The 12,622-nt window shown below is 35.7% G+C and overlaps 1 protein-coding gene across 1 annotated transcript; it reads right to left on the reverse strand.

The window, feature by feature from the left end:
- Positions 1 to 4,554: 4,554 nt before the first annotated feature.
- LOC127806165 (leucine aminopeptidase 1-like) lies at positions 4,555 to 10,382 on the reverse strand. Its single transcript, XM_052343259.1, has 10 exons — positions 10,070 to 10,382; positions 9,095 to 9,509; positions 8,793 to 8,987; positions 8,363 to 8,588; positions 7,978 to 8,104; positions 7,729 to 7,824; positions 6,574 to 6,651; positions 6,343 to 6,403; positions 5,579 to 5,766; positions 4,555 to 5,033 (listed from the first exon to the last, which is right to left on the reverse strand). The coding sequence occupies exons 1-10, from the start codon at positions 10,274 to 10,276 to the stop codon at positions 4,905 to 4,907; spliced, it is 1,722 nt and encodes a 573-aa protein (XP_052199219.1). The 5' UTR covers positions 10,277 to 10,382; the 3' UTR covers positions 4,555 to 4,904.
- Positions 10,383 to 12,622: the final 2,240 nt, after the last annotated feature.

Consider the following 12,622-nt stretch of genomic DNA (forward strand, 5'->3'; position numbering starts at 1 on the left):
GGTTGTGACTACGGTTTAGTGTGCCAAATAGACTTGTGGAATCAAGTAAAGTTGTCGGTGGTCAACCCGACGAGGAGAACTCGAAAATGCCATGATAAATGGTAGAATGAGAGCAATAGTTGTAGGGAAATAAAAGATGATTGAAACCAGACATCGCGATCTGATTCGAGATTTTTGGAGATAAATCGGTTTGGGATTCATGAGGAATCTTTTGGAAGAATTGATCGAGGATCTAAGAATTCGTGATGAAGCTTTAGAGTTATTAGGATGAAATCCAGCGAAGATTGGAGTACCGTAAGTGACGTAAGTACTTACCTGCTCTAGCTAGCAGTATAGTTATGGATTGTCGCCTGGAAGATTGTGCGAATCTTAGATGTGATCGAGAGAATCAAGTGATGGCAGATGTGCCAAGATAATGGGTCGCAGTAGAAAAAGTTACAAACTTAGATCGATTAGAAACTTGAGATTTTCGATTTTGGAGAATAAAACTCTCATATGACTAGACGATTAATCTAGGTAGCCTAGTAGGCAAATTAAGAGATGTATCGCTGAGTAATGTCAGTAAGTTATGGAAATAAGGAGCCTACTAAGATATGATACATGCACTTGAAGTAAGAAAAATGGAAAATACTAGGATATATTCTCGAAAGATTTGTCAAGATTATTTTAATGATGATTGCCAATTATAGCTTGAGGATATTGGATGCTAAGTTATGTATGACTCGATCGAGGGTAAGATAAGGAAATAAGGTATTCGAAAATCGATATTTTGATGATAGGGAGATTAAGACAAGGATCTCGGAAGTGATGATTATTAGTGTACTTCTCGAATAGGGAGATGCATGAGGAACATTAAGGATAATGTTAGGGAACATCAAAATAGATGTTGAGACAGAGATTGGCTTGCTAAGTCGTAAGCAAATCGAGAAAGAAATGATGAAAGCATAAGGCTCTGTGTCAATAAACGTGAGATCAAAGTTGATTGTCGTAAGCATTGTAAGCTTAGGAAGTTCCGAAAGCCAAATGTCTTGATAGATTTTGGGAGACAAATCAAAAGTTTTGAAAATAGGTTGGTTCGAGCAAATGTTGGTAACCTGAGTAAGTGTAGTTCTAAGAAGGATCGAGGATCCGTGAGATTTGGAGATTTAGGCTGGTATTGAGAAAAGTATCAAAAGGGACGAGAGTCAGGTCAATTACAACTCTCGGAGACGGAACAAGGAGGCTCTAGAATAACGATAACACCATGGGTGTGTAGCCTGTTAACAACGGATTTGAGCCTAGGGACCAAGGCAGAAGGCATGCAAATGTACTTGTCTAGAGATTGGTGAGTATGATCAACCCAGGGTTTTAATTTAAGATGCAATCGCATTCTCAAGTTTTAAATAGGATATACGTGCCAAAGATCTTATGATTAAGAGAGAATTATAGTCGGTATAAATTTTTCCTGGGATATGTGATTCCTGTGAAGAGCTACAGCAAGATTATTTGAAATAAGGTATTGAGGTATGTTCTTTCTTAGTTATTTGATCAATCAGGTGCTAATTTCGAGGATGAAATTTTCAGATTTAGAACATATGACAAATTTCGAGGACGAAATTTTTGTAAGGAGGGGAGAATGTAAAAACCCATATTTTCGTGAGCTTATCACATAATTTAAGCAAGTTTAAAATATCGAAAAATTGGCTTGATAGTAGTTATAAGTACCGAATCGACTGCAGGGAATGCCTCGATGTGAAATTGTCTAAGGAAAATGATATGGTCTCGATGAACGTTCTAGGATAAGATTTATGATATTGAAAGAGATCAGAACCAAAACAATTTTCGATACAGCTAAAATGCAGTTGTCATTTAGGCTGCAAAATCGAATCATTATAGGAGACTTCTGGGAAGTCAATGGAAGCTTGAGGGGGCTCTATTTTTTCATAATGAGTAACTCTTCAGTGGTTTTGAGATAAAACAATAGCCCGATGAGAACACTGGGGCAAAATTGTCATTATCGAGTAAAATTTAAGTTATTAATTTTGCATTTTCGATATTGTAATGCAAATTTATTTGAGGTTTAAGGGCATAGTTGCAATAAGGGAATTTCCAAGTGATATTATGATAAAATTGGGGATTAATATGCAATTTTTTGTATATATTAATGTGATATATAGTGTATATATATATATAAATGTGGGCGTGCATGAGGCCATTCATTGGCCATGCCTTGCAACTTTCACCCATTCCCTGCAAATCTAAATCTTCACGCCCTGCAAGATTGAAGCCACACCTCTGTAAGATTTATGGAGTAATTCTCATGCCAAGAGAGATAAGCAAGGTGGTGGATTCAGCTATAAATAGGCAGGGAGCTTAGCCGAATGAGAAGCAGCAAGAGAAATTCGAGAGAGAGAAAGAGATCGGATGAGAGAAAGCAAGAGAGCTCGTGAGAGAAAGAAAATGAGAGTGCTGGAGCCTAGAAAGCCGCCAGGGATGGTCGAAATCGGTCATGGCAGCAGCGGCAAAGCTGTTGTTCGGCAGCCATGGCCGCGTGGAAGAAGACAAGCCAGCGAGCAGGGGGCAACCGCGGAGTTGGCCACAAGTTCGGCGATGTTCAGCGAGGTTGGAGGGCTCGGTGGAGGCCGGGAGGTAGCCGGAGAAGTAAGGGGTGCGGCCATGGCAGCCATGGTTGCAACCGATTGAAGCGAGCTGCAACCCGCCGCAGCCAATGGCTGCTGCGGGCAACAGCTCACGGCAGTGCGTGCGTAGCACTGGGTCTAGCGAGGCCGAGGCGGCCGGTGAAGGGCTGAGTGGCGGCGGCCTCGAGCTGGTGCGTGGGAGTTGCAGGTCGCGCGGGGAGGAAGAAGAATAAGGAGAAGATAAGAAGAAGAAAAAAAAAAGAAAGAAAATGGAGAAAAATAGAGAAAATGTGAGAAAAAATCCGAAAAAAATAGGATATGGATATGTATTAATATTCCAGAGATATTTGGCAAGAAAATGGGTAGGGCACGTGTTTCGAGAATATGATACGCATACCAAAAAAGCCTAAGATGCTAAGTTAAGAAAGCCTAATATGCTAAGTTAAAGTACGTAAAATTCTCTAGAAAATTTTAAAAATTTAGGAATATTATTTTATGAATTGTTACAGTGAAATATTTGAGAAATGTTTAGTTTGGATTTATTGAGGAAAAATAGGAAGAAATAGAAAAAAAATAAAAAAATGCAAGAAATTATAGAAAATAAGTTTTAATGCTTATTTAAATAAATATAGTGCTTAGGATGCTTTGAGACTTAAAGTTGAAGTGACTATTTGAATTTTGAGGTTGGCACACAAATTGAGGCAATGCACATATTTCAAGGCAATGCGCGAATATCAAGGTAGCCCAATAAGTTTGAGAAGGTAAGTGGTACTTTCCAACTGGATTTAATTTTATGGGAAATGTTTAGTTTGTAAGTGATTTATGTTTAAAAACGGGATCCTCGAGAATGTTTTCATCATATTGACATGCCTTGATATGTATCTATCACGTAGACTACATACATGACATGACTATAAAACGCATATGTACACGTTGAAATTATTGATCACATGCTTGTTATCCGTTGGGAGTACGAACTAGCACCGCTACTTTGCCAATGGTGCACTCATACACTCCGGCTTCGAAAGAGGTGGCTGTAAAAATGGGAGCAGCAGGAAAGGCGTAGTTGACCCCTACAATGAAGTAAAACATTGCATACATACATGATAAAACATTTTGTGCCCTTACTTAGATGATTCATCATCTAACTTGAGATTTGCCCCTAGAATATTCAAACGTTTCAGATGGAGATTGTAGCAGACACGAGGATGAATGAAGCATGAAATGGCACTTAACAGAGTGCATGAGAAATTAAATGTATGTTATGTAGCCCATGTATTTAAGTTCTACTACTTTGAATTCTGAACGTTTTGAGAAATAATGATGTATAACCTTATTTAGGATTAATGTTAGTTGAAAACTTATACTTTGTGTTATAGGAACTTATTTAATATTAAAATAAGAATTGATTTATGATCAATATTAAGATACCAAGTTCGATCCTTGCTTCCGTATTTGATGTGTATAATTACTCTTTTTCGAGAAAAATGAATGAGAATTCTAGAATAGAAACAATGAATGATGTAATTTAGAATTAATTATTGTCCCAAATTATGACATACCCGAGAAAGCAGGGTGTTACAATTTGGCTTATCAATTTAACCACTTAAAAATTATCGATTTAACTTATAAACTGTATAATTTATTTTTTGAAGTGTTTGGCAACATTGAGTAGCTAGAAGGCTGCTAAGGTTAAAAGTTCCTTCGCCAATATTTGACAAAAACTCTTATCATTTTTCCAAAAATGCTACAATGAGCTTTTTGCGTTAATCAATTAAACACGTGACTTTAATTATTAAATAATTATCAATTATTTCAAATCAAACACATAACTATTAATTGAGAGTTTAAAAAAATATTTATCCAATAACGTCATCAATTTAAACGCTATCCAATTTTTAAATTTTACATAACTTAAAAATTGCTGGAAAAAGGGTAAGGCAAAGAGTGTTTTAGTAGATGATTGGATTGTCTCGGAAACAATATCTTTCCATCACAGTGAAAGAGAAGCTTCTAATGCAAATTAAAAGAAAGCAACAGAGAACAGTTTTTTTGGGAAATAAAAAGAGAACGCCAAACAATTCATAATTTACTGAAGTGTGACCCCCGAAGAGTTTAGCCGATACCTCAGCTCATCGCTGTCGACCTTTTCCTTTTCTAACTGCTTTTATTTCATATAATTCAGGATCTTACCGCACCAAATCTGGCCCATTTAAGACTTTCTTTTACTGTGTGTCCATTTGCCGAGATGTCGTTGGCCATTGAGAACAGGATTTTACATCGTAACTATGACGAGTTTCTTAGAACCCATTCAACCAGGGTAGAAATACCAAATCCTGTGGCGGTTTTCTTTTTGTCGTTCCAGACAGGGCCAGCCATGTCAATATGCATCCATTGAACCTTCTCATCAACAAACTGTAAAACAACAGTTCAATCATTCCAAATTGCTCAAACAAGCGTCAAAGAAGAAGAAGAAGAAGAAGAAAGTTCTTAGTGCATTGCCATATAACGTCACACAGCTCAACAGATCTTGATGTCATTTCAGTTTCCTAATTTCGTCTTCACATTTTTGGGGAATAAAGAAACAGAAACCAACATTGGGTGCGGCGTTTTCATTTTCAGAGAAAAAAAAACACCACCACAATAGAGTTTTTGCTCATATTTTTGTTTATTCATCCGCTTCATCAACTCTTAACATCTGACAACAAACTAGCCACACCCATCAACCCAATATCTGGCAACCAACCATTTTTTTCACACATATTTAATAGTTTGATAAGTACATAATATTTCTTCTTGTCAAACATCATTTTCAGTTTTTATTTTTAAAATTTTGGAAAACGATGACATTGTCAAATGCAATGTTTGGTTTCTATTTTTGACAGAAAATGAAAACGAACACCGAAAAACTGACAGCAAAATCAAACCTTTTAGAAGCAGAGTAATAATTGAGCCTGTACCTGTTTCAAGAAAAGAGCTGCTGTAATGGCACCACCTTGACGGGCACCTGTGTTGACCATATCAGCAACTCCCGACTTCATTGAGTCCCAATAACTTTCCTCCAAAGGCATCCTCCAAAGTTTTTCTCCACTGACTTCTGAAGCTACAAGTACCTCCTTTGCTAGGTCATCAGAAGGTGTAAAGACGCCTGATTTTTAAACATAAGATAAGATTTCCATCAAGAAATCTGTAGGACTGTCCATCAAGCAGTGCATTTGCCTCATATAAAAGTTACTGTATCATGGCCTCGTCTAGCTAAAAATCTCAAAAAGAACCCAAAATATTTCAGCCTTGTTCCAGATGTACCATTCACCTAAAATCTGAAACTCCTGCTTGCATGTACAGTTAAGTAAATATGCAAACCAATCATCAGAATCCCATTTACTGGGTCCAATTCTACTTTAATTAATTATAAAATTATTTGCTTTCATCAATGGTGCATCACATTTAGAGATATTGGAATCACCACAAGAGTTTTCCCAGTAAGTCTAACATGTTCTTGAATTAAGCTATCATGCAAACAATTTGTGGGACTTTGTACCACAAGCCCATTTGACTCTAAATAGTTACATGATGACATCACGTGCTTTCATCCATAACAAGGATCACTTTAACTACTATTGGTATTCACAGTTGTTTAATTTTTGTGTCATGTTCTGACACAATACTCCAAACTTGGCTGATTCCCACAAATGAGTCACCAAATTAATGTTTGTATGCATACCTGCAATAGAAGGTCCAAGGGCAACTATACATGCTCCAGTTAATGTTGCCAGATCAATTATCTGCAACACAATTGAACAAGGTCAACACCTTACTGAAATTAAAACTGAATAAACAAGGAGCAACTCATATGAAAAAAGGTGCAAATATGGGACTATGTATTATGTGAAATATACAATCGCAAAATGGAAGGTCACTTGAAGTAGTGGAACACATATAAATAATTTCATACCTTCTCTACACCTTGGTTGCAGGCATATACCAGAGCATCTGCAAGTGTAAGTCTGCCTTCAGCATCAGTGTTGTTAACCTGGAATCCAAACAACAATAATAACACCAAACCTTAATTCCACTGGAAGCAGTTGATTGAAATTTTATTAGTCGCCAACAGAATACAATATGGTCTACTTAGGAAAATAAGAAAGTATAAAAGCAAAAAGAAAACCCATGAAACTTTCATCTGCTGATTCCGTTCATTGAGACTTTGTGCAGTGTATATAATGAAATCAAAAGGTGGTGATGAAAGCTGTGTATTTAACATGCTTGCTTGGAGGCCAGTATGGCTGGAGAATGAACAATTTGTCATCATATTATTAGATTGTCTTCCTAAATTGACTCACAAAGGTGAGACTCGCCAACAAAAAAGAAACTTATCCTCAAATCTCTTTGGTAATATATCCTATTTTACCATTATTCTTTCTTCCCACACACTCTCTCTCTCCCCTTATCTCTCTGTGCTAACTCAATGTTTAACCAGACCTAATGGCCATAACAACAGTAAAAAAAAATCAGATTTGACTATATTAAATCCCTCCTGCAGATAACAACAAAGGCAGAACTGAAAATCTCAAAGAAACCTTTCCTTTTTAATGAAAATGAGCATCCCCAAAGTAAGCCATGTTGAAGAGTAAACCCTGGGTCACATGCACCAACCCACAATAGACACAGACCAAATAACCCAGGCTAACCACTCTGCTGGTGATCCGCTGATGCTAGAATTGAAATTGATAGTGTTGAGGTAATCACCCAAGACCTCCACCATTTATCCCACTTGCTGCTTTGATATCTCCAGGAAACTTCACTTCAACACACGGTAGTGGTACAAACTAGCCAGGCTTCATGCCAACTTGCCCTCAAATCATCTCATTCTCTAATAATTACACTATAGATAGTCAATAGCAATGATGCATATGGTGTAGAATAAATGGTTGTGTTCATCATTTTTAGCCAAACAGAATATCATCAAATCAGACAACACATCCAAGTACAGATTCCTGCATTGAAATAAAACCTACAATTCCCAGGAAAAAAATAAAAATAAAACATATATTGAACATGCATCCCCAAAGAAAAAGAGTTTCCCTTTTCTGGGAATGAAAGAAACTACCTCAATTGTCTTTCCATTTGAAGCTGTGACAATATCTCCAGGTCGCATACCAGTTCCGCTTATCATATTTTCACAAGCAGCAACAATGAAATGAACCTGCAAGCAAAGGGTTCATAAGTCAAAATCAGTGCAAGTCATTAGATTTAGTTTTGCGGAAAAATTAAGTTAAGGACACAAATGGGAAGGAAAATGGATTTTTTTAAAAAATGAAATTCAATGACAATATCACGCATTTAAGAAATAATTAACCTCTACTCCTTCTGGTTTAATTTGACCAATAGCTTTAGCTGCACCCAGAACTGCAGCTGAACCACCCATATCAAATTTCATGAGCTCAATGGAACAGCCAGGTCCGGTCTTGATGTTGTAGCCACCACTAAAATTATACAATAATACAACAGATTTAGCCAGTAGATGCAGGAAATCAATAAATGCTATTGAGGAAGAGAGAAATCAGAAATATCTTATCACCCAGGCAACAGACAATGAAAATGAAAAAATATTATTCCTAATCTGTGTGCCAGGCTCATTCTGCATTCCTCGGTTTAAGTGGCACTTACCACTAGAGGAATCACACTCTTTGTGCAAGAGATGACTCAATAGAAAATATATTTTTAAATAATTATATAATTACCTGTCAAAGGTCAATCCCTTCCCTACCAAAGCTAGCTTAGCTTTGACAGGCCCACTTGGAGGCTTGTAACACAGATGAATAAAATGAGGAGGATTTGCTGAAGCAGCAGCAACACCTAGGTAGGAACCCATTTTCAACTCTTTGCACTGATCTGCATTCAAAATGGTTGCAGAAAGAACATCGCTGTACATGGAGGCGATCTTTGAAGCCTCTTCGGCCAATACCCCTGAGGTATAAGATTCATCCAAAGCAACATGGGTTATCTTACTCCAACCCAAACATCAACATATTCAAGGCCCTTTAAGATACTATCTTGGCAGGAAAAAGAAAACACGGAAGTGCACCTCATGCACACCATAAAGGGCATTCCACATAATTGTTGAAAAGTATAAAGCAGAAAACTAGCCAGGAAACATAGATGATCACAAACCTGGGGTGAGTACATTCGCGGGCGCATTTACAAGCTCTCTCCCAAAAATTATCCCAGAGCAAAGATCTTCTGTGTATTTGAGCTTCTTTTCTAACTCGGGTCCAGTTCCAAAACCAAGAATATCCACAGATTTAAGTGTTGCCTTCTTTGACTCTGACTTAAACCTGTTATCTTCAAAGGTCCCCAGCACAGTCCCTACAACATTTTGTCCATTCCAACAAATTCAAAGAAATTAGATGCCCAATCACGTGTACTGTATAAAATTCATAATTATCAAATTAGAGAAAAGAGTATAAAATCACCAGATGCTATAGCTGAAGCACTGCTGAGTTTTGATTCGGCAGAGAGCTCCTCAGGAGAGGCAAGCACAATAGCCACATTACTTGCCTGGGTAGACTTTGCTGCCACTGCCACAGCCTCACCGAGACCACGATAGGCAAGAGCAGTTGAAGCAGACTGTCCAAGCCCAATTAACCCTATCCTTTTTGAGCCAAGACCAGGAAGCCTAAGAACAGTTGACTGTCCAGCTTTTCCCGTGAAATCCTCCTCCAAAGAAGCTTCAGCCAACAAACCGCCCAACTGGGAATCCAGTTTCTTCAGGATCGAGTTCTGGAATTTCAAGTTTTCATCTTTGACCATGTCTTTCTCGGTAACACCCACTGCAAGTATATCTCCTTTCCATCCCACCAAATCAATCTCTTTCGCTGTAAACGAGATCTTCAGGGATTTTCAAAAACACAAAATCACATATCTTGTATTTCAATTGCCGGCATAACGAAGTCTAGAAACAACACGAACGGAAACACATATCCATCCAATGACATTATAACAGGTGCCGAAAAGGTGAAATCAATTTCTTCCATAGGAAATGCCATAAATAGATGTCAACTAATTAACGATCAATCGAGGAGAGAATAATAAAAAGTATCAAGACCAGGTCACTGACACAAAAATCAAACTGGGTTTTGTATGTGTAAACCCCATGTACAAAGATCATGTCTTCTTATAGGTCTACACCCCAAATCAACCAATCAAGGTAGCAAAAAACCAAAAACTTCACCTTATAAAGACCCAAATATATGAAACCACTAATAGCTCATATGCACACACATAAAATCAAGCAGATAGAGAGACCCACAAACAGAATTCCACCATCTGTCGACTCAAGTCCAGGATAAACAGACGAGATTATCAGAATTCAGAAACGAACACAGAAAAAACACAGGATTTATCAGATTCAGAGTTTGTGCGCGTGTATAGATTAATAGATATTATACCTTGGGCGGTTCGATGTGAGCGGGCTGAGTGAGGCCGAGAGTGGCCCGGACGAGAGTGTGAGCCATGCGCCTCCCTCTGCGAGAACACAAGGGCGTGACTGCAAAAGATAGGCCCAGAACAGGGGTGGAACGGAATTTTGTGAAAAGGAAGGTGGAAGACGAAGTTGAAGCAAGCGATGAAGCCAAAGACGCTACAATGGCGGCCATTTTAGGGTGTGTTAGTATCTATCTATTTATAATAACACGACTTGCCCACAGATTGAGTTAAAATGAGAGAGAGTGAGAAAGAGGTATCTTGACATCATCGGCTTACGCACCTCCTCCATATCCCTTTGCCCACAGATTGAGGTATCTATCTGTTCTTGTCACGCACCTCTAGAGGCATGCTTTGGTTAGAGCAAGGGAGTGTTATTTTGGATTATTAAATAACTTTTTTTTAATTTTAAATAATATTATAATATTTTAAAATTATAAATATATTTTAGTAGTGGGTGTCAAAATATAGGTGTTATTTTGATATTTTAATATTTTTTTTATTAAATCAAACTAAAAAATTTAAATTAAATTATAAAAACTAAAATAAAAATATTTATTTTAAATTAAAATTAATTATATATATAATTATATATATATATACTCATATCTCTTTTCCCTTCTCATTTCTTTTTTGCTCTTTTCTCTATATTTTCTTTCCCCTCAACAGCTTGCCCTTATCGGTCGTCACCTCGTCTTCATCGATCGCTATTTCACCCTCGTCAACTCTCTCATTAGTCGCTCGCCTTGCTCTCGTTTGTTGTCTTTCTTGATTCTGTCGCTGGCCTTGTCGTCACTCATTGGTCGATAGCTGCCTTTTTGGCTTTCTCTCACTCCGTCGCTCACCTCGCCTAAAAACCCATATTTTAAGTAATATAATCATTGAATTTTACCGTTATAAATGACACATCTCATTTTCCCTCTCTTTAGAGATTGAAAAAATGGCACCGCAATAAGATTGTTGTCATTTTGTAATCTTATTTGCTATCCCTATTGGAGTGGAGAATTTTTAATCTGATGTGTCATTTTGACAGTTATAGGGTTGGCATCCCAGATGGCACTCCCCTTAGGAGTTGCTCTTAAATGTTGGTAAACTTAGCATTTTTTGACTAGGCGCCTGTGACAATTAGTGTAGTTTTCACATGTTATTGCCTACAACAATTGATATATAAGCTCACTTAGAAGGTGTTTGGCTTATCGATTTAACCACTTATAAATTATTGATTTGACTTATAAGTTGTATAATTTATTTTTTGAAATGTTTGGCAACATTCAGTAGCTAAAACGCTACTAAGGTTAAAAATTCCTTCACCAACATTTGACAAAAGCTCCCATCATTTTTCCAAAAATGCTACTATGAGCTTCTTGCGTTAATCGATTAAACACTTGACTTTAATTATTAAATAATTATCAATTATTTTAAATCAAACATATAACTATTAATTGAGAGTTTAAAAATATATTTATCCAATAACATCATTAATTTAAACGCTATCCAATTTTTAAATTTTCCATAACTTAAAAATTGCTGAAAAAAGGGTAAGCCAAACAGTGTTTTAGTAGATGATTGGATTGGCTCGGATATGAGTATCTTTTTACTTTGTTTGTTAATGAAATTAAACGAAAATGAGTGCAATTGTGATAGAAGAAGTTTTTGCTTATGGTATTTGCATATAGACAGGTGATGTATAGAAACAAAAACACTAATTTTATTTTTTAAAAATATGTTGTCTTGTATTAAATTTTTATAAAAATAAAGTTAAAAGCTAATTTATTTTAATTGTACTATAAAAAATATTTAGTTAATCTATACTATATTATATAAATAAAATCATGTTTTGATATTACGAGACTCTATTAATAAATATTTTCTCAACAAAAAAATTATGTATCTTGAAGAAAAAATATAAATTAATTGTGTTAATAAATTTTAACTCCTGATTTTTAAATAATAATTAATTTATCAAATAATTTTATCACAATACCAAGATTCATTTTATTTCAAATTTTACTTAAAAATTTAAAAAAATAAATTATAACTCTCAAATATTATTAGAAAGTGTTTGGTACAAGAGAAATTTTAAGATTTCTAGAAATGTTATGGTGAAAATCTATATTCTCACGTTTAGTATAATTTTTTTATAAAAAAAATCATGAGAAATAGAATTCCCATAAATGATTTTTAAGCAACTTTTTCATAAAAAAAAATTTCATGGAGGTTGGGAATCCAAATTTCTCATGAACTTTTGAATGTTTTTAACAAATAAAAAGACTAAAACATCATTTACCCTTTTATAACCCCATATAAACATATTATATATAATATATTAAATATAAAAATATTTATTATAAAATATTATATATATATATTAAAATAGATATTCACACAAACATATATATTATGTTTATATATTATATATATACACATGCATATATATATAATGTGTAAAAAAAAGATATTTTTTTATTTCTTAAAAATGTTGTGGGTCCCAATATTTTTTATAGTAGAAGGAATTTATT

The sequence above is a fragment of the Diospyros lotus genome, chromosome 7 (assembly GCF_014633365.1).
Source record: "Diospyros lotus cultivar Yz01 chromosome 7, ASM1463336v1, whole genome shotgun sequence".
Taxonomy (NCBI): domain Eukaryota; kingdom Viridiplantae; phylum Streptophyta; class Magnoliopsida; order Ericales; family Ebenaceae; genus Diospyros; species Diospyros lotus.